Raw genomic sequence first — 25,740 nt, forward strand, 5'->3', positions numbered from 1 at the left:
TTCTCCATGCACTGTAAACACAAGGTACATAATACAGTGTTTAGAATCCATGCACTGTAAACACAAGGTACATAATACAGTGTTTAGAATCCATGCACTGTAAACACAAGGTACATAATACAGTGTTTAGAATCCATGCACTGTAAACACAAGGTACATAATACAGTGTTTAGAATCCATGCACTGTAAACACAAGGTACATAATACAGTGTTTAGAATCCATGCACTGTAAACACAAGGTACATAATACAGTGTTTAGAATCCATGCACTGTAAACACAAGGTACATAATACAGTGTTTAGAATCCATGCACTCTAAACACAAGGTACATAATACAGTGTTTAGAATCCATGCACTCTAAACACAAGGTACATAATACAGTGTTTAGAATCCATGCACTGTAAACACAAGGTACATAATACAGTGTTTAGAATCCATGCACTGTAAACACAAGGTACATAATACAGTGTTTAGAATCCATGCACTCTAAACACAAGGTACATAATACAGTGTTTAGAATCCATGCACTGTAAACACAAGGTACATAATACAGTGTTTAGAATCCATGCACTGTAAACACAAGGTACATAATACAGTGTTTAGAATCCATGCACTGTAAACACAAGGTACATAATACAGTAGTGTGTGTTGGCAAGTTAATGTGTAAAACATCATGCTACACTGTAACTTGCCAACACTCAAAATGCACCTGTGCTTTGGGCTGTTTGATCGCCACTCTAACATCGCTAACAGTCTGACAAAGAATCCCTTTCACCAACGCACTGTCTGATGGGTTGTGGTGCAGGGCGAGCGCGGCCACAAGGGGGCGCCAGGCCGACCCGGCGTCCCAGGGAGAGATGGGGAAAATGGACAGGACGGTCAGCCTGGATCAACCGGTGCTTCCGGACCAAGGGTGGGTGTGTGTGTGTGTGTGTGTGTGTGTGTGTCATCAACAATGGATGCAGGCCGACAATGTTCTGTGCATGTTTAAATGGCATGTAAAGTATGGGTATGTTATAACAGTAGGAGGTGTTCTGTGCATGTTTAAATGGCATGTAAAGTATGGGTATGTTATACAGTATGTTATACAGTATGTTATACAGTATGTATGTTGTACAGTATATAGTAAGTTATACAGTAGTAGTTTTGTTATACAGTATGTATGTTGTACAGTATATAGTATGTTACAGTATGTATGTTGTACAGTATATAGTATGTTATACAGTATGTATGTTGTACAGTATATAGTATGTTATACAGTATGTATGTTGTACAGTATATAGTATGTTATACAGTATGTTATACAGTAATAAGTAAGTTATACAGTAGGAGGTGACTGATCTCTTTTCTACTGTATCAAACTTGTTTCCTCATTTTGTCTGTAATTTATATCAGGGCCCTCTGGGATACAAGGGGGAACCAGGGTCCAAAGGAGAAACAGGTGATGAGGTGAGAAATAAAAAAAAACACAGCTGCTTGAGCGGTCCACCGCACTCGACTCATTCCCCGCCACTAAGGTGTTTTCACATCATTTAAGAGACATTGGCTGCGTTTCCCAAAAGCTTCTTAGCGCTAAGAAGCTTCTTTAACCCTTCTTAAGGCCCCCTTAAGAAGCAAACACGTTTCCCAATTGCTTCTTAGCCTAAGATGATCTTTCGTTACGAAGGCATGCATTTCCCAAAAGCTTCTTAGCGCTAAGAAGCTTATTTGACCCTTCTTAAGGCTCCCGTAAGAAGCCAACGAAGCCAACGCGTTTCCCGATTGCTTCTTAGCCTAAAATGATCTTCTGTTAAGAAGGCTGCGTTTCCCAAAAGCTTCTTAGCGCTAAGATGATCTTTCGTTAAGAAGGTTTTGTAAGAAGGGTCTGGGGCATTCTTAACACCTTCTTAATGACGAAACACTGGCAGATCCAGCCGCGTCAGGCAAAAGGAGATACTTGTGTCCACTGTTCCTCTTGTTTAAAATTGGGGAACACTTGAAAATCTCCCCTGTATGTATGGTTACTTGTGTTTTAAATGTTTTACCGTAGGCTATATTCTTCTAATCAGAATGGATTCCTTTTATAATAAGAATGTTGTGGATTTATATAGCACCTTTCACAGAACCCAAGGTCGCTTAAATTCTGTAGTTTCTCGCAATTTTGTTGTATGCTGTGTATATAAAGCAATTTGAACTGCAGTCCATGTCTGAAATGAATAATGTTTAATAGAAGAAGTTCTTGTTTAACATGACCACGATTATTATTATTATTTATTTATTTTTAATTTATGGTATTTTTCAAGTTTACACAAACAAAACACGTACATCACAACACATGACGACGTATAGAAATAAAAAGAAAAAACGAATCCAAATGAATCCTCTTCCCGGACGGGTCCAGAGACGCGTTTAGCAAATGCAGCAGCCTTCGCAGGATCCTCCATGTAGTGCTCTTTCCCATCGGGCAGTGAGACGCTCAGACGGGCGGGGAAGAGAAGACCATACCTGACACCTGTAACCAGCCGGAGAGACTGCTTGGCTCCCCAAAACTCTGCACGCTTCTTCGCGACCGCCGAGGCCAGCAGGCTCTGGCTCAGTAAAAGTCTGTCGTAAAGTCTCACTCAGCAGAGCAAACTAGGTTGCGTTTCAACATACGCACAGCTGGTGCAACCCACTGCAGGTCTGGAAATATATAAATCTTGTTCCCACCACGAAACTTGAGTGAGCCAGCAGCAGCCCGTGATTTGCGGAGGATGAGCTCCTTGGTCTGGAAGTAGTGGACACGGATCACGAAGGGACGAGGTGGATCCCCAGCCCTGGGCTTGGCTTTCAGAGACCTGTGAGCGCGGTCCAGAACCGGTTTATCCTCGAGCTGTAGCAACTCTTTCAGGAAGTCAGCCATGAATTGGGTGGGCTGCGGACCCTCGACTCCCTCCGGGACCCCCAGCACACGGATGTTGTTTCGCCTCTGCCGGCCCTCCAGGTCATCGCATTTATTCTGCAGGACAGTGACATCGGATCTCAGTTTGTCAAACTTGGCGAGTAAATCGTTGGCGGTGTTGTCGCAGAAAGCCGCGGATTTTTCCACATCCACCAGCCTAGCCTCGTGTGCTGCACAAGTAGCCTGCAGATTGTTGAATGACGTCTGGGCTTGGTTGGAGCCCGTGGCGCCGCCATGCTGTTCGGCGTCATTCATTTCCTGGCCGTCTTTGCCGATCTGCGAGCGTAGTTGCCGTCCAGGCTTGTCTAAAGCCAACTAAGTTTACTGGTGATAAATTATTAAATGTTCGTTTTACAAGGTTGGAAAATGAAAAATAACTGGGGTTTTACTGTAATCAATGGTAAATTAAGTCACAAATCGCGGAGCTACTCAGACTGTCTTCACCATCACCAACCCGGAAGTCACGATTAGGTTATTCTACAGTGTGTTAGGATGATGACATCATTCCTACTATGATGTCATAGATCACTGATGATGTCACAGACGTCGATGATGTCATGATTCATAAGTGTCTTAAAGCATGCCTCTCGGATGGTCTCACTGATGATGTCATAACACAAGGTGATGTCATATTCGGGACCTATAAAGGTTTGCTCTGCAGGTCCTCTGCAGTTGTTCATAGACTAATCTCACGACAACCTTCTGCAACAGTTCCCATCTTTCGAACCTTGCAGACTCAGCTATCAAGTGCTACAGCGTTCCTAGTTATCCAGACTTCAGTTACCAAGTGTGTCTTGGACATTAAGTATCCGCACCTAAATCCACATGTCTCACAGCAACCCTAACACAGTGTTTCTCAACCACTGGGTCGTGGCCCACTGGTGGGCTCAGAGTGCCATCTAGTGGGCCGCAGAGGACCTCTCACATCGAGATGGTGGACAGCTCCAGTTAAGATGCTTCTTAAGAGCCTGTTTTAGCGATGTGTTAAAGTCGAACTGAACCTGTTCGTCACGTGCATAATGAGTCCGTTTCAGACTGAAAACATAGTTTGTCTAAGATGACAGGTTGAGAGGCGGGTCATAGTATCATGTCGATGATTTTATTTGACAATTCTGGGGACTGGATTGGGCTTTGGCCAATCCTGGCGTGTTCCGCCTCCAAATCGAGTGGGATTCAGTGTGTTGCGGCGCTCCCCTCGGGAAGAGCCTTTTGACGAGAGGAGCGGAGCTCAGCGAGCCACAGGCAGCCAGCTGCCTTCGTGTTGCCAAGCGGAGAGTGCAGCACGTCGGCCTGGAATCTCCGAAGTGCAACCCCTGACAACCAAGCTCTCAGATGCGCACGCCATTATCGCGCTGCTGTAACGATACGATATCCCTGGAATGCATTTGCATCTTTGCATTCTTAGAGATTATACTTTTTGTTTTTTGTTCATGTTTCTAACAATTGGCCAAGTTAGTAGTTAGTTTATTGGATAGGAATTCTGGCAGATGACAGGCACTATAGGCGCCATTTTCGACTTCATTTGGAAGAGAAAATTATCCAGAAATGAAGATTTGATTGACAGCTGCATTTCGTGATATGATTGGTTGAAATGGGGTAGAAATATGATAGTACAAGGTGACGTCAGCAAACTGTAAATTACTGTTATCAATGAAATCTTGAAAAACTAAAGAAATTAGATTGTTGTGATTTGTTTTGCATACATTATTAAATAGGTGCACTGCATACCCAGGTATTTGAACTAAAAGAAAAGAAAAGTCATTCTTGGGTTCAGCTCGACTTTAAGAAGGCTGTTAAGAAGGCGTTTGGGAAACACTTCTTTGGAGCCTTCTTAACTCCTTAAGAAGCATTCTTTGTTGGGAAACTCAGCCAATCTGTGTTTTCACGTCAATCTGTGTTTTCACCGGCATGCGATAGATGGCGCTCTTGGCCACCTTATGAAGTGCTACTATACTCCTAAAGTCACCCTAAAGCCAGAGTTATTGTCCCACAAAACCAGCAAGCACTCTCCGCAACAATCTCCCTTCATGGAGGAAGCTCCATAAAACACATCCAGCCTGGTGCCTCGCTTTTCCCCCCGGGCTCAAAGCGTTGTCACATGGGCTCGTGACAGTCAGTCAAAGCTGAAGGATTTTTTTCACCAGACGCTGGTAATGTACACAAATCACTTCTCCTTTCAAGTAGATTAGTAATCCAGTTTGTGAGCAAAACGGCGTTTTTCTCGGCTTTCTGGGAGAATCGGGCGTTTTCGGTGAAAACGACCTACTGTACATTCAAGTGTTGATAACTAAAGAAGGGAAGAAGGCAGAAACAAACTCCCCCCCCCCCCCCCCCCCCCCCCCATGAAAGTAGAGTCTCTCTTCTTTCTTTTGGGATCTTCTGTGTTTACATATTCACAGAAGAAAATATTCGGTGGGTTCCGGAACATCACTGAAAATGTCGCTGGCTGCCGACTTTCCTTTGACGCTCTAGCAGGGAATGAGAGGGCCCAAACTGACAGGGAATTTTGTTGACACCTTTTATCCAAAGCATCATCATGTGTGTAGAGATATGTTTTAGCAGCGCTGCCCCCTGTGGGAATCAAGTGTTAGTGCCATGCTCTTGGTCCTGAACCCAGTGAGCTACAGTATACAGAACAAGGCTGGTGAATTTGGAAGAGAGGTTTGAAACTTCTGTGCATCAATTCATTTTGAAAGGCGTCTTACTGACATGAACCTGACTAAATGTCATTCATGGAGGTGTAGTACTGTATGCAGGATACAAGAAGGAGACTATCTTTAACCTACCTACCTACCAAACCTAACCTACCTAACCTACCTATCAAACCTAACTTACCTACAAAACCTAACCACCTACTGTATCTACCTACCTGTAGATGATAATTTGTCCTCTATTTGTCCAGGGTCTCATTGGAGCCAAGGGTCCAAGAGGACACATTGGAGAACCTGGCGAGAAGGTACTATCTTGAACAATTTAATTGGGATTCATCCTGAATGTCTGAATTAACATTTTATCTACGTGTAGGTTTGATAGAAACCTGATCGTATTTATTAAAATGTAATAATGAATTTGCATTTAATGCATTCACCTAAATGATAGAGACATTACAGCAGTCATAACAAGATTCACAGCATGCACGCTGAATTAAATTACGCTGAATTCAATTAAGAATTCAATTACCGTAAGTAGGAACGCGGACGGCCTCTGATATAGAAGAGAACAGCACTTTTAATACTTGTCTCTCTGTAAGATGATCAGGAAACTTCCCCTTAGTGGCTAGACTTCATGCAATAAAACTAACACAGTATTTGTGTTGCTTTATCACTGACAGAATACACAAGTTCTTATGACAAATTGTTTTTTGTTTTGTTTTGTGTTTTCCTTCTGATTTCCCCCCCGTTTTCTCCATTGGCCAATTTCACCCTGCTGCCCCAGTCGCTGCTCCACCCTCTGCCGATCTGGTGAGAGCTGTAGACTAGCACCATGCTTCCTCCGACACATGCGCAAGTTGCCAGCCGCTTCTATTCACCTGACAGCGGGGAGCTTCACTGGCAGGACGTAGCACATGGGAGGATCACGCTATTCCCACCAGTTCCCTTCCGCCCCGAACATGCGCCTCGACCGACCAGAGGAGGCACTAGTGCAGCGACCGGGACACATACCCCTAATCCGGCTTCCCACCCGCAGACACAGCCAATCGTGCCTGTATGGACGCCCGACCAAGCTGGAGGTAACATGGGGGCGCAAACCTGTGACCCTCGTGTTGGTAGGCAGGGAATCTACCGCCACACTACCCGGACGCCCGACAAATCGCTTTGTGAATGCCTTTTTCGTACGATGTGTTGTAATTAGCTTGGATTGTGTTCTCTCCCCTTTCAGGGCTCAGTTGGTTTGCCAGGCCCACCTGGTCCTGTTGGTCGGCCAGTGAGTGCATTTTATTCAACCATTCTATCAGCAATTTATTGCCTTTGTCTATGCCTATTATTGGCCTATTGCCACAAACACGATTTTATGTGGGGGTTTAGTTGAACTTTAGTAACCCTTGTAAAAAGAGGAGGTTGCTTATAGGCCCGAAGCATCTCTTACTGTATATCTGCTGCATGAAACAATTTCTACATGAATCAAACGGCATGAACAAATACAGCCAGCTGGCTGTATTTGTTCATACAGTTTGCTTCGTATAATACCAGTCCATAACAGTATCCTAACCCAAATAATAAAAAAAGGATAATAAACATCTTTATTTGTCTAACATATTGTTTTACCCGTGCAAGAGCTGCAACATCAAACGTATTAACAATCAGCTTTAGTGACAGAAAGACATGCACCACTGAATCCTTTTTGAATCTCTAATCCAATCCCTCTTTGAACACTGACCGTCGAGGCTCTTTGTCTTTACTGGGCTTTACTTTGATTTCACTTGGCCTGGAATCAGACACCATTCCTCAAAGTATTAAGGCAGACATGCAGAGCGCTGAGCAACATATCCAGTGTAATAAGACATGCAGAGCACTGAGCAACATATCCAGTGTAATAAGACATGCAGAGCACTGAGCAACATATCCAGTGTAATAAGACATGCAGAGCACTGAGCAACATATCCAGTGTAATAAGACATGCAGAGCACTGAGCAACATATCCAGTGTAAAAAGACATGCAGAGCACTGAGCAACATATCCAGTGTAATAACACATGCAGAGCACTGAGCATCATATCCAGTGTAATAAGACATGCAGAGCACTGAGCAACATATCCAGTGTAATAAGACATGCAGAGCGCTGAGCAACATATCCAGTGTAATAAGACATGCAGAGCACTGAGCAACATATCCAGTGTAATAACACATGCAGAGCACTGAGCAACATATCCAGTGTAATAACACATGCAGAGCACTGAGCAACATATCCAGTGTAATAACACATGCAGAGCACTGAGCAACATATCCAGTGTAATAAGACATGCAGAGCACTGAGCATCATATCCAGTGTAATAACACATGCAGAGCACTGAGCATCATATCCAGTGTAATAAGACATGCAGAGCACTGAGCAACATATCCAGTGTAATAACACATGCAGAGCACTGAGCAACATATCCAGTGTAATAACACATGCAGAGCACTGAGCAACATATCCAGTGTAATAAGACATGCAGAGCACTGAGCATCATATCCAGTGTAATAACACATGCAGAGCACTGAGCAACATATCCAGTGTAATAAGACATGCAGAGCACTGAGCAACATATCCAGTGTAATAAGACATGCAGAGCACTGAGCATCATATCCAGTGTAATAAGACATGCAGAGCACTAAGCAACATATCCAGTGTAATAAGACATACAGAGCACTGAGCAACATATCCAGTGTAATAAGACATGCAGAGCACTAAGCAACATATCCAGTGTAATAAGACATGCAGAGCACTGAGCATCATATCCAGTGTAATAACACATGCAGAGCACTGAGCAACATATCCAGTGTAATAAGACATGCAGAGCACTGAGCAACATATCCAGTGTAATAACACATGCAGAGCACTGAGCAACATATCCAGTGTAATAACACATGCAGAGCACTGAGCAACATATCCAGTGTAATAACACATGCAGAGCACTGAGCAACATATCCAGTGTAATAACACATGCAGAGCACTGAGCAACATATCCAGTGTAATAACACATGCAGAGCACTGAGCAACATATCCAGTGTAATAACACATGCAGAGCACTGAGCAACATATCCAGTGTAATAACACATGCAGAGCACTGAGCAACATATCCAGTGTAATAACACATGCAGAGCACTGAGCAACATATCCAGTGTAATAACACATGCAGAGCACTGAGCAACATATCCAGTGTAATAACACATGCAGAGCACTGAGCAACATATCCAGTGTAATAAGACATGCAGAGCACTGAGCAACATATCCAGTGTAATAAGACATGCAGAGCACTGAGCAACATATCCAGTGTAATAAGACATGCAGAGCACTGAGCAACATATCCAGTGTAATAAGACATGCAGAGCGCTGAGCAACATATCCAGTGTAATAAGACATGCAGAGCACTGAGCAACATATCCAGTGTAATAACACATGCAGAGCACTGAGCAACATATCCAGTGTAATAACACATGCAGAGCACTGAGCAACATATCCAGTGTAATAACACATGCAGAGCACTGAGCAACATATCCAGTGTAATAACACATGCAGAGCACTGAGCAACATATCCAGTGTAATAACACATGCAGAGCACTGAGCAACATATCCAGTGTAATAACACATGCAGAGCACTGAGCAACATATCCAGTGTAATAACACATGCAGAGCACTGAGCAACATATCCAGTGTAATAACACATGCAGAGCACTGAGCAACATATCCAGTGTAATAACACATGCAGAGCACTGAGCAACATATCCAGTGTAATAACACATGCAGAGCACTGAGCAACATATCCAGTGTAATAAGACATGCAGAGCGCTGAGCAACATATCCAGTGTAATAAGACATGCAGAGCACTGAGCAACATATCCAGTGTAATAACACATGCAGAGCACTGAGCATCATATCCAGTGTAATAAGACATGCAGAGCGCTGAGCAACATATCCAGTGTAATAACACATGCAGAGCACTGAGCAACATATCCAGTGTAATAAGACATGCAGAGCACTGAGCAACATATCCAGTGTAATAAGACATGCAGAGCACTGAGCAACATATCCAGTGTAATAAGACATGCAGAGCACTGAGCAACATATCCAGTGTAATAAGACATGCAGAGCACTGAGCAACATATCCAGTGTACTAACACATGCAGAGCACTGAGCAACATATCCAGTGTAATAAGACATGCAGAGCACTGAGCAACATATCCAGTGTAATAAGCCATGCAGAGCACTGAGCAACATATCCAGTGTAATAACACATGCAGAGCACTGAGCATCATATCCAGTGTAATAAGACATGCAGAGCACTGAGCAACATATCCAGTGTAATAAGACATGCAGAGCACTGAGCAACATATCCAGTGTAATAACACATGCAGAGCACTGAGCAACATATCCAGTGTAATAAGACATGCAGAGCACTGAGCAACATATCCAGTGTAATAAGCCATGCAGAGCACTGAGCAACATATCCAGTGTAATAACACATGCAGAGCACTGAGCATCATATCCAGTGTAATAAGACATGCAGAGCACTGAGCAACATATCCAGTGTAATAAGACATGCAGAGCACTGAGCAACATATCCAGTGTAATAAGCCATGCAGAGCACTGAGCATCATATCCAGTGTAATAAGCCATGCAGAGCGCTGAGCATCATATCCAGTGTAATAAGCCATGCAGAGCACTGAGCATCATATCCAGTGTAATAAGACATGCAGAGCACTGAGCAACATATCCAGTGTAATAAGCCATGCAGAGCGCTGAGCATCATATCCAGTGTAATAACACATGCAGAGCACTGAGCAACATATCCAGTGTAATAAGCCATGCAGAGCGCTGAGCAACATATCCAGTGTAATAAGCCATGCAGAGCGCTGAGCAACATATCCAGTGTAATAAGCCATGCAGAGCGCTGAGCATCATATCCAGTGTAATAAGCCATGCAGAGCGCTGAGCAACATATCCAGTGTAATAAGCCATGCAGAGCGCTGAGCAACATATCCAGTGTAATAAGCCATGCAGAGCGCTGAGCATCATATCCAGTGTAATAACACATGCAGAGCACTGAGCAACATATCCAGTGTAATAAGACATGCAGAGCACTGAGCAACATATCCAGTGTAATAACACATGCAGAGCGCTGAGCATCATATCCAGTGTAATAAGCCATGCAGAGCGCTGAGCAACATATCCAGTGTAATAACACATGCAGAGCACTGAGCAACATATCCAGTGTAATAAGACATGCAGAGCACTGAGCAACATATCCAGTGTAATAAGACATGCAGAGCACTGAGCAACATATCCAGTGTAATAAGACATGCAGAGCACTGAGCAACATATCCAGTGTAATAAGCCATGCAGAGCACTGAGCAACATATCCAGTGTAATAACACATGCAGAGCACTGAGCAACATATCCAGTGTAATAAGACATGCAGAGCACTGAGCAACATATCCAGTGTAATAACACATGCAGAGCACTGAGCAACATATCCAGTGTAATAACACATGCAGAGCACTGAGCAACATATCCAGTGTAATAACACATGCAGAGCACTGAGCAACATATCCAGTGTAATAACACATGCAGAGCACTGAGCAACATATCCAGTGTAATAACACATGCAGAGCACTGAGCAACATATCCAGTGTAATAACACATGCAGAGCACTGAGCAACATATCCAGTGTAATAACACATGCAGAGCACTGAGCAACATATCCAGTGTAATAAGACATGCAGAGCACTGAGCAACATATCCAGTGTAATAAGACATGCAGAGCACTGAGCAACATATCCAGTGTAATAAGACATGCAGAGCACTGAGCAACATATCCAGTGTAATAAGACATGCAGAGTAGGGATGTTCATCAATTATCGAAAATCGATAATCGATCGTTAAGGATTGGAATCGATCCTGTGGCATTTGGATCGATTTTTTAATTATAAAAAAAAAAAAAATTTTTTTTTTTTTTTTTTTTTTTTTTTGGACTAGGTTTGGGTGGAATTCGTTCCTCCTCGCCCCACTCCATTGCACAGCCGACTAATGTGAGGTGGAGCTTCATATAGTCTCTAGTTTTCTGGCTGGGCACGGGTCTTTGTGCCAACAAAACTGTTTTAAACATGAGAAATTCACACCGGCATGCGCCGGGGACAGCAGTGTTGGAGAGGAGACACATTGAAATAAAGAGTTCATTGAGGAGAACACGTTGTCTTTCGTATTTTCTGCCATAGGCATTAATTTTGTTAAAAAAAAAAAAAAAAAAAAAAAAAAATTGAAAATATTGAAAATTTTCTAAGTATTAATAAAATCGATAATCGATAATTGATCGTTAATTCTCAGCGATTATCGATTTTGGAAAATTTTCAAAATGAACATCCCTAATGCAGAGCACTGAGCAACATATCCAGTGTAATAAGCCCCACCAACGTGTAGGTGACGTTTTATCAGCCTGACATCTTGGATCTTCTGTTCAGGGGCCTCAGGGTGTCCGTGGTGTCTACGGGGCAACGGGGGCCCGTGGGCCGGATGTGAGTGACCCACCATCTTTTATTCTCCTTTTTCTTTACTTGACATTTCTCTATGATGAATGATCTTTCTAAGGACACAGCGATGTTTGTTCAATCTTCCCTATGGTAACTGTGGCTTGGGGACTCTTTACCACTGCTTTACTTAAGTCATATTACACTCCAGGCTGAGCTTTACCGGCATGATTGGCATGACAGTGAAGAACCTCGGTCCGTCAGCGTCACTGAAGTGCCAATAATGATGGTAAAGCACGCCCTCTAGTGTAATAATGCGATTATACAGCAGTTACCAACCAAATAAAAGATAATAGCATGTAACATGTTTTTCATATTGTGGGACAATTTGCTCTAAACAAATACGTTTTGCAAGTGTTCTCTCTGTTTCCCTGGAAATACATGGGGTGTGACTAATAACTGGAAAACAATCAGAAAACATCAGTCAGGTCAGTAGACTCCTATGTAATGAGACCTAGTTTCCTACTCCAGCAAGTAGCCGCCCCGACCCTTAGTAACCACCTGTCAACAAGAGACGAGAACTCCGCAAACTTCACATGTATTTTGAAGCTAGTAGCGCCGTCGTGTCACCAAGTCACCGGCACAGCTGATGGAGGATGCCAAAGCATCTTACAGAGTTCTGAAGAAATGGCGGAGTAATCAGACCAATCAGATTGCTTAGTCGGAACTACCTGTTGTATCATACAACTCAACAAACAAATGTAAAGGAATAGTTCAGCCCAAAATGAAAATTTGATCACCCCATTAGGTTAGGGCTATTTTAGTACCGGACAGTGTATCATTCACAACTGTACTTGACTTTTACCAGGGGGACAATGGACTGGACGGCCCTCCAGGTCTGACAGGTCCAATGGTAAGTAGAAGGACACATATTGTAGGCATGGCAAAATTAGCCTGGGTAAACCCAGGCTCCACGTGACCTCTATGATAGCACATAGATAGAGGTCACGTGGAGGCTGGGTTTACCCAGGCTATGGCAAAATAGCTTTAATTTATCAGCACATATTATGTAAAGCTGAGTATGTTTGCATTTGTGTGTGTGCGTGCGTGTGTGTGTGTGTGTGTGTGTGTGTGTGTGTGTGTGTGTGTGTGTGTGTGACATAGGGTGCACCAGGTGTCACAGGACCAGTTGGCGCTCAAGGAGTTAATGGCTCACAGGTGAGATGACGACATAAACAATATAATCTTAATTCAATTCACCTCAAAAATAACAGGTGGGTTTCTCTACTACAACGCTAATTGGTTGACTGAGCAGAGTTGTACCACGGACAAACTCCTTTCCCATATAATATTATAATATATATAGTATATATATAATGTCAGATAATTCAATAGCAAGTTCCCCCTGCCACACTTCTCTAATCCTCCCTCTCTCATTTGTAACTCATATTTTCTATTCGTCTAGCAGGCTGTTTCTGGTGAGCTACTTGTATAGGGTATACAAGTCTATGTGGGTTGATAGGAATATATTTTTCAAACAAAGCGTTTCAGCCATGGCAATAAAATAAACAACAAATATTACAGACGGAAATGAAGTTCTGTATCCTGTTTATTTTATGAAACCTTGCCAGGTAACTGTTTTATAAAAGCAATAAGCCCTACAGGACTGTGTGTGGTGCCTAACAGCGCCCCCTAGCGTTCTAAAATCACTGTACTTGGGCCTTTTTGGTTGATTAATTGGTGCTTTAGGAGGTGACACACCCGTGAGCCCCTCTTGTCCCCAGCCCAACCCCTTATAAATGCCTCATATGTAATAATGTAATAAATGTAATGTAATCAAATGTACTAAATAGATCCAATTGGGCTGCAAGTCATCTAAGGTCATTAAGCAACAAAGTATCTGTAGGTGTCTTCAAAGTTTACAACTCGGCTGCTCAAGAAGTCACTTTGAATCGCTTGTTGATATCGTACACTCATTTTGTTTATGAATAGATTTGAATCGCTTGTTGATATCGTACACTCATTTTGTTTATGAATAGATTTGAATCGCTTGTTGATATCGTACACTCATTTTGTTTATGAATAGATTTGAATCGCTTGTTGATATCGTACACTCATTTTGTTTATGAATAGATTTGAATCGCTTGTTGATATCGTACACTCATTTTGTTTATGAATAGATTTGAATCGCTTGTTGATATCGTACACTCATTTTGTTTATGAATAGATTTGAATCGCTTGTTGATATCGTACACTCATTTTGTTTATGAATAGATTTGAATCGCTTGTTGATATCGTAACACTCATTTTGTTTATGAATAGATTTGAATCGCTTGTTGATATCGTAACACTCATTTTGTTTATGAATAGATTTGAATCGCTTGTTGATATCGTAACACTCATTTTGTTTATGAATAGATTTGCTCAAGGAAGGCACAGTATGGGCTATAGTATACGCTGTGTATGCATCAGATGGGGACTGTAATAAAATAGTGATATAAAGTCGTTCGGGGCTCTGAACAGACACGCTGCATACAGACACTAAGACAAATTCCTCGTATGTAGCTTGCATACTGTGGCAATAAAACGGATTCTGATTCTGAAAAGTGGCTAAATCATCAAGTTGACAACAGTGGGCCTGACGCGATAAATACTGAGAATAAATGCATAGTGTGTCCTCTACTTTGACTGTACTGTATGTAGCCATAGCCCATTTGTATGTGTCGTCATGTGGTGCTATGACAACAATCAGCTCACTGTTGTTGCATTGACATGTTTTACCTTGCTCTTCCAGGGGGATTTGGGACCTGCTGGTGTTATTGGCCCAAGAGGCCCACAGGTATTAAACTGCTTTATGCATACTGACGTGTTTAATCAGATTGGCAAATATTTATACATTATATTTGGCTACAAAGTGATGACCTTCACCTTTCTTCCAACCAGGGGCCTCCAGGTTTAGAGGGACAGATGGGAGCTCCAGGAATCAGTGGACCCCAAGTAAGTCCTCTGGGTATGTGGATATGGGTATGCAGGGTATGGATAACTGATAACTGATAATGGATATGGATGTGTGTGGATATGGATATCTGGATATGAACAACAATATCAATATGCAGCCATTATTTTTGTCGAGCTTATATGAACTGTACTGTACCTTGCTGTTACACATACCTGGAGTTAAGATTTCTTATACACTTGTTGGTAATGGATGGTGGTTAATGGTGATGACGTGACTTATCTTTTGAGTCTTTGGGGTTCGGCTTCTAGTCTAAAGCCCCGTTTGACTAGTCTAGTCTAGTCTAACCCCGTTTTGCTTGGTAGCCTGTAAAAGGCGGGGCTTAAAGAGCATCTGTGCTGTGGTGATATGTTAACAGGGACGTCCAGGAATGAGTGGTGCTCCCGGGCCCAAAGGACTTCCTGTAAGTCTCTTTTTTTATCAAGTCAATTTGGATCTCATAAAAGCAGACCTGTAATAGAGCATGGGGGATTAAACGCTTTACATTTACTTTGATGAAGACTCTGTCGAGTTTTTAAACTGAATTAGTTCTATTATGTTCCAGACTTGAAAGCGTTTGTTTGGTTGTGTGCAAACATGGAAAACGTCGGGCCGGGCAGGCGTCCGCCCAGTCTGTCTGGCTCTTTAAAGCGTTTGTTTGGTTGTGTGCAAACATGGAGTTAATAAACAAATAGTCTGGAACATAATGAGCGGCTAATTTAGTCGCATAGTAGTGAGTCAACCCAACATCCATCTGTGAAAAGGTTTCCCATTTCTTTCTGGAGTGAAGTAAGGAGATCGTTTCACAGCATGTTGGCAAATTGGCCATATGAGATCAGGCCATTCTGACCTGCTACAGTTGCTACAAAATGTCATGTCTCTTTCTTAGACAGGATACAAGAGAAGTGAGTTCATATAAAGCAGGTGACTTGGAAATAGTGGAAACTGGAAATAATTGCACCTGTCATTAGGGCTGGGTTAAAAAAAATCGATATATCGATATTGAATCGATATTCATGTGAAGGAACAAGTATCGATACATAAATCCCAGTATCGATATTTTACACACACATTTTTTTTTTTTTTTTTTTTTTTTTTTTTATAAACATAGGCTATAATATTATAGGCTGTGTGTGGTAGTTAAAACATAGTTTCAAGTTGACGTTTATTAATGTTTGTAGTTGAAACAAAAACATAAATACTGTAGGCTACATGTGCATTGTGCATGCACCATGAGCCAGATGTACAGACCTCAAATCTGTTTGCACTATAATGTTTGTGAACTGGAAATGTTCATGAGCTGTATTTAATTTTATTTAATTTTATTTACAAAGCATTTATACTTTATGAAACACTGTTTACAACATGCTGCTGTTCAATGATTCTGTTGTATAGTGGAAATCTAAATTTGTTTGGCTTCTCACAGAAGACTGTAAAGAAAGAGACAGAAGACTGTAAAGAAAGATAAGATGTTGAATGACTATGTTCGTCATGCTTAAATAACAAATAATTACATGATGTAACTGCTTGCTTTATGGTCAATTCTTAATGTAAATATTAATATTCTTTAATAATGCACCAGGTTAGAGGGTTCCTTGTACAATTTACAGCATTAGTTCTTTGAGAATCTCTTCCATTATCAAAGCAAAACTGGTATTGTAACTAAAATATCGATATCGATATCAGATCGGATCGGATCGGAAATCGTATCGACTTGGGACCTTGTGTATCGGAATTGTATCGTATCGGGAAGTCAGTGGCGATACCCAGCCCTACCTGTCATTAATAAGGGCTAAGGATAAGGTTAATGTACTGTACATGATAAGAGTCTACACTGTGTAGCTGTAACTGTATGTCAACATCTAAAGGCAGCTTATATAGAAGTTATTTTGTCTACTTTTTTTACTTTTTTGTTGTTGCTATCCCTTTCTCTCGTATCAGGGGCCTCTGGGGCCCATGGGTGTCCGGGGGGAGCCCGGCTTTGAGGGGCCGATGGTGAGTTCTATTTGCAAGATTGTCTCTATTACATTATTACATTACATACAAACACACTCATACAGTAGGTATGTAGGTAGGTATGTACGTTTATTAATCCACAAGGGGTAACTACGTTGTTGCAGCAGCATACTGTAGGGCAATACAAATACGCAGTAAAATATGTGCAGTAAAAATATATACAGAACAACATCTGCCCAACAATAAAAAATAATTTGGATTCTGTCCTAGTTAACTTCAGGGCTTTGTGACCGGTCCAGTGACTTGTGTTAGCTGTATTTCAATTCACACTGTCAGACATTCAAATCCATCTCACAGCCCTCAGTTTGTAGATCATCATGTTGCAGCCTCACAGTGCTCAGTTTGTAGATCATCATGTTGCAGCCTCACAGTGCTCAGTTTGTAGATCATCATGTTGCAGCCTCACAGTGCTCAGTTTGTAGATCATCATGTTGCAGCCTCACAGTGCTCAGTTTGTAGATCATCATGTTGCAGCCTCACAGTGCTCAGTTTGTAGATCATCATGTTGCAGCCTCACAGTGCTCAGTTTGTAGATCATCATGTTGCCTCACAGTGCTCAGTTTGTAGATCATCATGTTGCAGCCTCACAGTGCTCAGTTTGTAGATCATCATGTTGCAGCCTCACAGTGCTCAGTTTGTAGATCATCATGTTGCAGCCTCACAGTGCTCAGTTTGTAGATCATCATGTTGCCTCACAGTGCTCAGTTTGTAGATCATCATGTTGCCTCACAGTGCTCAGTTTGTAGATCATCATGTTGCCTCACAGTGCTCAGTTTGTAGATCATCATGCAGCCTCACAGTGCTCAGTTTGTAGATCATCATGTTGCCTCACAGTGCTCAGTTTGTAGATCATCATGTTGCCTCACAGTGCTCAGTTTGTAGATCATCATGTTGCCTCACAGTGCTCAGTTTGTAGATCATCATGCAGCCTCACAGTGCTCAGTTTGTAGATCATCATGTTGCAGCCTCACAGTGCTCAGTTTGTAGATCATCATGTTGCCTCACAGTGCTTAGTTTGTAGATCATCATGCAGCCTCACAGTGCTCAGTTTGTAGATCATCATGTTGCCTCACAGCCCTCAGTTTGTAGATCATCATGTTGCCTCACAGCCCTCAGTTTGTAGATCATCATGTTGCCTCACAGCCCTCAGTTTGTAGATCATCATGTTGCCTCACAGCCCTCAGTTTGTAGATCATCATGTTGCAGCCTCACAGTGCTCAGTTTGTAGATCATCATGTTGCAGCCTCACAGTGCTCAGTTTGTAGATCATCATGCAGCCTCACAGTGCTCAGTTTGTAGATCATCATGTTGCAGCCTCACAGTGCCATCTATTGGTTGTGGGGTCTCAGTGTGGAGTGTGACTGATTCTGTGTCGGCAGTTATTTACTCCTCTGTCACTGCTGGGTTTAGTTGTAGGGTAACCGAACCCTAACAGATCAATCAAAGACACCTCTGTATGATATATTGTTTGCTGTAGTTTTTAGTCTTGGCTTCACCCTTCCATCGCAACTCGCCATTTCATCTTCTATTTAATTTTTAAATAATTTCTTGATGTGAAAGCAATGCTATAAGGGGTGAGATCATTTCACTTGTCTCCAATGAAAAACTTTCCTGAATTAACATCTTGAAAAGGGTTGAGAGATCTGCCTCATTTTGGGGAAATTCCCTGATGCATAAAAAACAAAAATTACAAATTACCGCATCTCTCGCCATTAGCAGATTATTCCACTTGTACAGAAAAATAAGCTTCTTCAGATGTATGTAAATGTCTGTTAAGTCACTGTCTTAACACAATGGTGATTGAGCCTGTGCACCATTTTCAGTATTGCAGCATTTATGAACTGGGTGTCTGGTGACACAGATGATGCATGCAACATTGTTTGGATCTCACCTTCAATTACCGCTCATCGCCATAGGTGTCACCAAAGAGAAGACGAAACTGAAATCTTTGAGATTATCACTTGAATAGAGAGCCCCAGGGATGATGTATTTTTGTAGTCGGAACGCGGAAGTCAGGGACTTCCTGGTTCTTCACTGTTTCTGCCTATGGGATTTTTGAATGGGTTTTTGCCGCGATGCTTCAAATAAGGTCTCTGGGCAACGCAAGCTTAATCAAACGCGAACCAGTGTTCAGCCGGATAATCTTCACACATGAGGACCACTTTCATGAGTTTTGAAGCGTAAATGCGAGCGCTAGAAGTAAAAAGCTCGTGCTAAGCTAATCCAGAACTACACACAGTGTCGCATAGGCTTCCCCGTCTCGTCACCACTCAACCTGGACTGTTGTTGATGTGTGCGCTGCTGTGCACTGATTACCCCGGGCTGAACCAGGTGAGGGAAAGAGAATTTCCGTGTTCATCCTTTGAAGTGATGACGTTATTGACGTATAATATCCCCGTCGACTCAACAGTGTAGTCTCATTTAGCCGTTTGCTAGCTAGCTGCCCTTTTAACGGCACGTAAAAGCTTAAAAACTCATAAAAGTGGTCCCCATGTGTGAAGATTATCCTACTGAACACTGGTTTGCGTTTGATTAAGCTTGCGTTGCCCAGAGACCTTATTAGAAGCATCGCGCCAAAAACCCATTAAAAAATCCCATAGGCGAAAACAGTGAAGAGCCCGGACGTGTTAGCATCGATGTTTTCCGGACTCGTTCCTGAGGCTCTCTATTGAAGATTAACTGACACATATATTATGTGAAATACAGCTAAGAGTTAAGGAGGAAAGTATACTGTCCAAGATCAGAGGCTTGAAGGATTTCTTGAAACCACATCATTGCCATTTTTAAAGATAGCACCATGTCCTTTGTATTGGCCTGTGTTTCAGGGTGCGCCGGGGAAACAAGGGCACATGGCTTTTGCGGGCATAACGGTAGGTGATGCTGCTAGATGCACAGTTAGCATTTTGTTGCTAAACTTCCCTGTAGCTTTGACTCCTCTCTGTAGCTTTGACTCCTCTCTGTAGCTTTGACTCCTCTCTGACCGCTGAGCCTTGTTCTTCCCACAGGGTAACAGAGGACCAGATGGGGACAAAGGTGACCATGGACCTAAAGGAGACAGAGTAGGAACATGCAACTTTCTGTATAAAGTCATGCTTTACTTTGGCTGTACCTTGGGTTGTCTAGCTTCCTGGATATTAATTCTCTGTTATCTGTTGCTCCAGTAGAGAAGATTGGAGATTTTTTCCCCTCCACTCACTGCTATTGTATGGAGGAACTGGCATGAATATTATACTTCTAGGAGAGTAATACACAGTGCAATGAAACTAGGTGACTGCTTGCCTTTTGTCTGTCAGATAAAGAAAATCTCTGTCTCTTGTTTTATGATCATTTTTTCCTCCTCCTCCTCCTCCTCCTCCTCCTCCTCCTCCTCCTCCTCTCTCTCTCTCTCTCTCTCTCTCTCTGTCTCTCTCTCTGTCTCTCTCTCTCTCTCTCTCTCTCTCTCTCTCTCTCTCTCTCTCAGGGTGTTCAGGGGGCAGTAGGTATTCAGGGTCCTCAGGGAGAGAGGGGTACCTCCGGCTTCCCAGGTTTCCAGGGCACCAAAGGCCAGCCTGGCACCAGAGGCATCCAGGTACAGTAAGCTGCACTGTGATCAGCCTCATTTCATTCTGCTTTTGGTGATTGTACTAGAATTCAATTTTTACTTGTTTGATTTGTACGCTCAGCAATTTCAAAACATCACAAAATAGCCTGTTAAAAATATTTTCTTTTGTGTTATTTATTTTCATTCATAGTTATCATAGTTGTTTATCTGAGGGCAACACTTTTTTGTTTGAGCAGTAAACTGCAAAAAAGTCAATTTTGGCAACTGACATGATCTTGATATTGAATATTAAAATTAAATTGATCTGAAAATAAGTACTGCTGCCAGTGGATTAAGAATGTGTTTCTTTGTTAAGAATTGTTTTGAAACAGGGCAATATCTTCAAGGAGAATCACCCCACTTCAAGATAATATGTCACTTGATTCAATTCAAGTACAGATGTACATTACCAACGAGTAAAATAAACCCCATTGGCAGATTTTCAGTCCATTACAAGATTCAAATGAGATGACATTGGAGTTGTATTGCATGTTCTTATGAAGGAACATGACTTAGCAGATTCAAATGAGATGACATTGGAGTTGTATTGCATGTTCTTATGAAGGAACATGACTTAGCAGATTCAAATGAGATGACATTGGAGTTGTATTGCATGTTCTTATGAAGGAACATGACTTAGCAGATTCAAATGAGATGACTTTGGAGTTGTATTACATGTTCTTATGAAGGAACATGACTTAGCAGATTCAAATGAGATGACTTTGGAGTTGTATTGCATGTTCTTATGAAGGAACATGACTTAGCAGATTCAAATGAGATGACATTGGAGTTGTATTACATGTTCTTATGAAGGAACATGACTTAGCAGATTCAAATGAGATGACTTTGGAGTTGTATTGCATGTTCTTATGAAGGAACATGACTTAGCAGATTCAAATGAGATGACTTTGGAGTTGTATTGCATGTTCTTATGAAGGAACATGACTTAGCAGATTCAAATGAGATGACATTGGAGTTGTATTGCATGTTCTTATGAAGGAACATGACTTAGCAGATTCAAATGAGATGACATTGGAGTTGTATTGCATGTTCTTATGAAGGAACATGACTTAGCAGATTCAAATGAGATGACATTGGAGTTGTATTGCATGTTCTTATGAAGGAACATGACTTAGCAGATTCAAATGAGATGACATTGGAGTTGTATTGCATGTTCTTATGAAGGAACATGACTTAGCAGATTAAAATGAGATGACATTGGAGTTGTATTGCATGTTCTTATGAAGGAACATGACTTAGCAGATTCAAATGAGATGACTTTGGAGTTGTATTGCATGTTCTTATGAAGGAACATGACTTAGCAGATTCAAATGAGATGACTTTGGAGTTGTATTGCATGTTCTTATGAAGGAACATGACTTAGCAGATTCAAATGAGATGACTTTGGAGTTGTATTGCATGTTCTTATGAAGGAACATGACTTAGCAGATTCAAATGAGATGACTTTGGAGTTGTATTGCATGTTCTTATGAAGGAACATGACTTAGCAGATTCAAATGAGATGACTTTGGAGTTGTATTGCATGTTCTTATGAAGGAACATGACTTAGCAGGAGCTCAGCTGACTTTATATTTCTTCATTCAGGGGGAAAATGGAGAAACTGGCCCTCAGGGAAAACAGGGCAGCCAGGGCTTAAAGGTCAGTGATGATTTGTGTGACTGAAAACCAAGACATGTCAGATGACTTCATTTGTTGATTCAAATTTCAGTTCTAACCAAGGTAATATTGATGTAACATTAGAGGTCTCACTACGCTCATGTATATAAACGTAAACATTCATTTAATATTGATGTAACATTAGAGGTCTCAATGCGCTCATGTATATCAATTTAAACAATTATTTCTTCAGGTTTTTACTTATTCTCTGCATTCCTTTGCTGTTTCACATCATCGTCGATCATTTTCCAATCCTGTATGACTTAATGAGATATTTGCTATTTTTCCCTTTACTCCCAGTAAAGAAGGGGTGCCCATTCTAAGTCATAGTTGTCAAAGTCAAAAATTGGGGCTCTCTTCCAGCGGGAGTGCCTCATAATATGTTAGACAAGACATCAGAGACTCTGAGTCCCTCACAGTCGTTCAATCCCACCTCAATAGTCATCTCTTCTCCATTGCCTTCTTTCAGCCCCCCTGCCCCCATCCATCCATCTGTGTCTGTTGTTTGTCCTCTGTCTGTCTCTCTGTTGTCTCACTAACCCCGCCCCTTAGTGTATAGTGTTAAGCAACTTTGAGTTATAGAAAAGTGCTATATAAATGCCATATATAATAATAACAATATTCAGTAGGCTACTTCATCTGTGAAATTCAAGTATTAGTTGGAGTCACTCGTCACAGCTGGAGTCATCCTCATACTCAATGACATACTCATCACATATCCATCACAACAGCAGACATGTTTTCTCTGTTGCCTCCATCTCTTGAAAGAATGAAATATGTAAATGAGTTATTTTGATAATTAATTTCATATCTCTTCACTGTATCCAGTTTCACTCATTACTGCAGGGTTGACAGGTGTGTCTACAACGTTGTTGACAAACATGTGGGAGAAGTATTAATGTTCATTTGATATCACTAACTTGTGAATTTCCTTGAAGGGGAACAGGGGACCAGATGGACGTAATGGCAAACCAGGACCCAGAGGGAACAAGGTATAATACTCTGCACTGTGAGGTTTCGTTTTTTTTTATGAATACAGAGACTTGTTGTTGACTAACTGACACTAACATCTGACTGGAATCACGGAAGTACCCATGATCAGTGGTGGAAAAAGTAAAAGTAGCAATGTCATAATATAAAAATACTTCATTCACGTGTAAGGTTCTGCACTCAAAATGTTACTTGAGTAAAGGAGGTATAGAAGTATAAGAAGTAAAATGTACTGAAGTATCAAAAGTAAAACTACTAATTCAGAAGAGAATAGTTAAATTATTGATTCATTAATCTGGAAGAAGTATTTTAATGTTGTAGTTCTAACTGCTCCATACTTTTGAGTAGTTTAAACTTTAACAATGCAACATATTTGATGAGCTTCTTGTATTGTAGCTTTTATACAATAGTTGCAAATGCATGTGTACTGTTTCTTTTAAATATACAAGAGGAAACAAAATGGGGCAGTGGTGGACCAACGGTTAGAGAAGCGAGCTTGTGACCGAAAGGCCGTCTGTTCAATCCCAGCGACCGGCAGGATAAATCTGGGTGGGGAAAGTGAAAAGGCAGCGCTTGCCCCTCCCTCATTACCACCACTGAGGTGCCCTTGAGCAAGGCCCTTGTATTTCAGTGTTACATGTACTTATTAGTGTTACATGTACTTATTATTTCAGTGTTACATGTACTTATTATTTCAGTGTTACATGTACTTATTTGATATTGATGTTTTTTTTTTGTTGCTTCTTCCCTTTCCTGTAGGGCCGCACTGGACAGAGGGGGCATGCTGGCCAGCCTGGCCCATCGGTAAACCTAACTGTCTTGAAACATTCAGTCAAAAGAAACTACTACTGTCCATAGTCCTGCCTATTTTTCCCATGGTGCTTGGCCAGCAGGCCCAGCCGGGGTCAGAGGATTACGAAGTCAGGACACTCAATCAGTCAGTCACTCAATCACTCATGGGCATTGAGTGGGAAAAGGGGCCATAGTAGCTAGGGATAGGAAGGTGTTAGAATGTGGGGATTTGAGGCGTGCATAAGGAGAGTGCCTAGGGGGATATGGGGGGTGGTGGTGGTGGGGGGAGTGTAGCTAGGGTAGGAAGGTGGTAGATTCGAGGGGTTGGTAGGGGCATGTGGGTGTTGGTAGGGGCATGTGGGTGTTGGTAGGGGCATGTGGGTGGAGGGAGCAGCCACACTGCTCCGACTCTCAAAGGAGATGGAAAATAGGAAGCTGAACTTTCAGCGGTGAAAATCGACCTACTTCTTTTCTGCAAAGCAGTTAGTGTGTTGAAAACCACCAACTGTGAGACCTTGAACTGTGTGTGTGTGTGTGTGTGTGTGTGTGTGTGTGTGTGTGTGTGTGTGTGTGTGTGTGTGTGTGGTTTCCTAACAGGGTTTGCCAGGTTCACCAGGAACAGAGGGAGCAGAAGGAAAGCCTGGTACACAGGTTCCCATTCTATATCATATTTCAATACCATGACCACATGCCTGGAAATGCCTGTCTGTCAGTGTGTCCTCTCTTTCCTGCCATATACTGTGCCAGTGCTTCCTCTGTACTGTACACTATTATTCAGTGTGTCCTCTCTTTCCTGCCATATACTGTGCCAGTGCTTCCTCTGTACTGTACACTATTATTCAGTGTGTCCTCTCTTTCCTGCCATATACTGTGCCAGTGCTTCCTCTGTACTGTACACTATTATTCAGTGTGTCCTCTATTTCCTGCCATATACTGTGCCAGTGCTTCCTCTGTACTGTACACTATTATTCAGTGTGTCCTCTCTTTCCTGCCATATACTGTGCCAGTGCTTCCTCTGTACTGTACACTATTATTCAGTGTGTCCTCTCTTTCCTGCCATATACTGTGCCAGTGCTTCCTCTGTACTGTACACTATTATTCAGTGTGTCCTCTCTTTCCTGCCATATACTGTGCCAGTGCTTCCTCTGTACTGTACACTATTATTCAGTGTGTCCTCTCTTTCCTGCCATATACTGTGCCAGTGCTTCCTCTGTACTGTACACTATTATTCAGTGTGTCCTCTCTTTCCTGCCATATACTGTGCCAGTGCTTCCTCTGTACTGTACACTATTATTCAGTGTGTCCTCTCTTTCCTGCCATATACTGTGCCAGTGCTTCCTCTGTACTGTACACTATTATTCAGTGTGTCCTCTCTTTCCTGCCATATACTGTGCCAGTGCTTCCTCTGTACTGTACACTATTATTCCGAAGCCATGTTGTCCGATAGTAATTTTGCCCAATCTCAGTTTTGGTCCTAGCTTTGTTTCTTGTGCAGGGTGTAGAGCTAAATCTGGTAAGGAGTATAGGAGAGACACTGCACTGCACAGTATAACATCACTTTTTTTTTAACTTTATAATGAAAAATTAAATGGCTGTTTCTGTAGAAG

General features: G+C 41.9%; 1 protein-coding gene across 1 annotated transcript in view; it reads left to right on the forward strand.

The window, feature by feature from the left end:
- Positions 1–25,740, forward strand: part of LOC310777676 (uncharacterized protein) — a gene marked incomplete at both ends in the record, with an annotated part of 196,038 nt that overhangs the window by 136,817 nt on the left and 33,481 nt on the right. Inside the window, 16 exons of the mRNA XM_083638055.1 lie at positions 806–913; positions 1,396–1,449; positions 5,823–5,876; positions 6,800–6,844; positions 12,078–12,131; positions 12,952–12,996; positions 13,248–13,301; positions 15,027–15,080; positions 17,020–17,073; positions 19,920–19,964; positions 20,100–20,153; positions 20,555–20,662; positions 22,280–22,333; positions 23,290–23,343; positions 24,101–24,145; positions 24,731–24,784. Coding sequence (XP_083494181.1) covers positions 806–913; positions 1,396–1,449; positions 5,823–5,876; positions 6,800–6,844; positions 12,078–12,131; positions 12,952–12,996; positions 13,248–13,301; positions 15,027–15,080; positions 17,020–17,073; positions 19,920–19,964; positions 20,100–20,153; positions 20,555–20,662; positions 22,280–22,333; positions 23,290–23,343; positions 24,101–24,145; positions 24,731–24,784 — 936 coding nt within the window. The remainder of the gene's footprint in view (positions 1–805; positions 914–1,395; positions 1,450–5,822; positions 5,877–6,799; positions 6,845–12,077; positions 12,132–12,951; positions 12,997–13,247; positions 13,302–15,026; positions 15,081–17,019; positions 17,074–19,919; positions 19,965–20,099; positions 20,154–20,554; positions 20,663–22,279; positions 22,334–23,289; positions 23,344–24,100; positions 24,146–24,730; positions 24,785–25,740) is intronic.

This window comes from Poromitra crassiceps (genome assembly GCF_964638095.1).
Source record: "Poromitra crassiceps genome assembly, chromosome: 6".
Lineage (NCBI taxonomy): Eukaryota > Metazoa > Chordata > Actinopteri > Beryciformes > Melamphaidae > Poromitra > Poromitra crassiceps.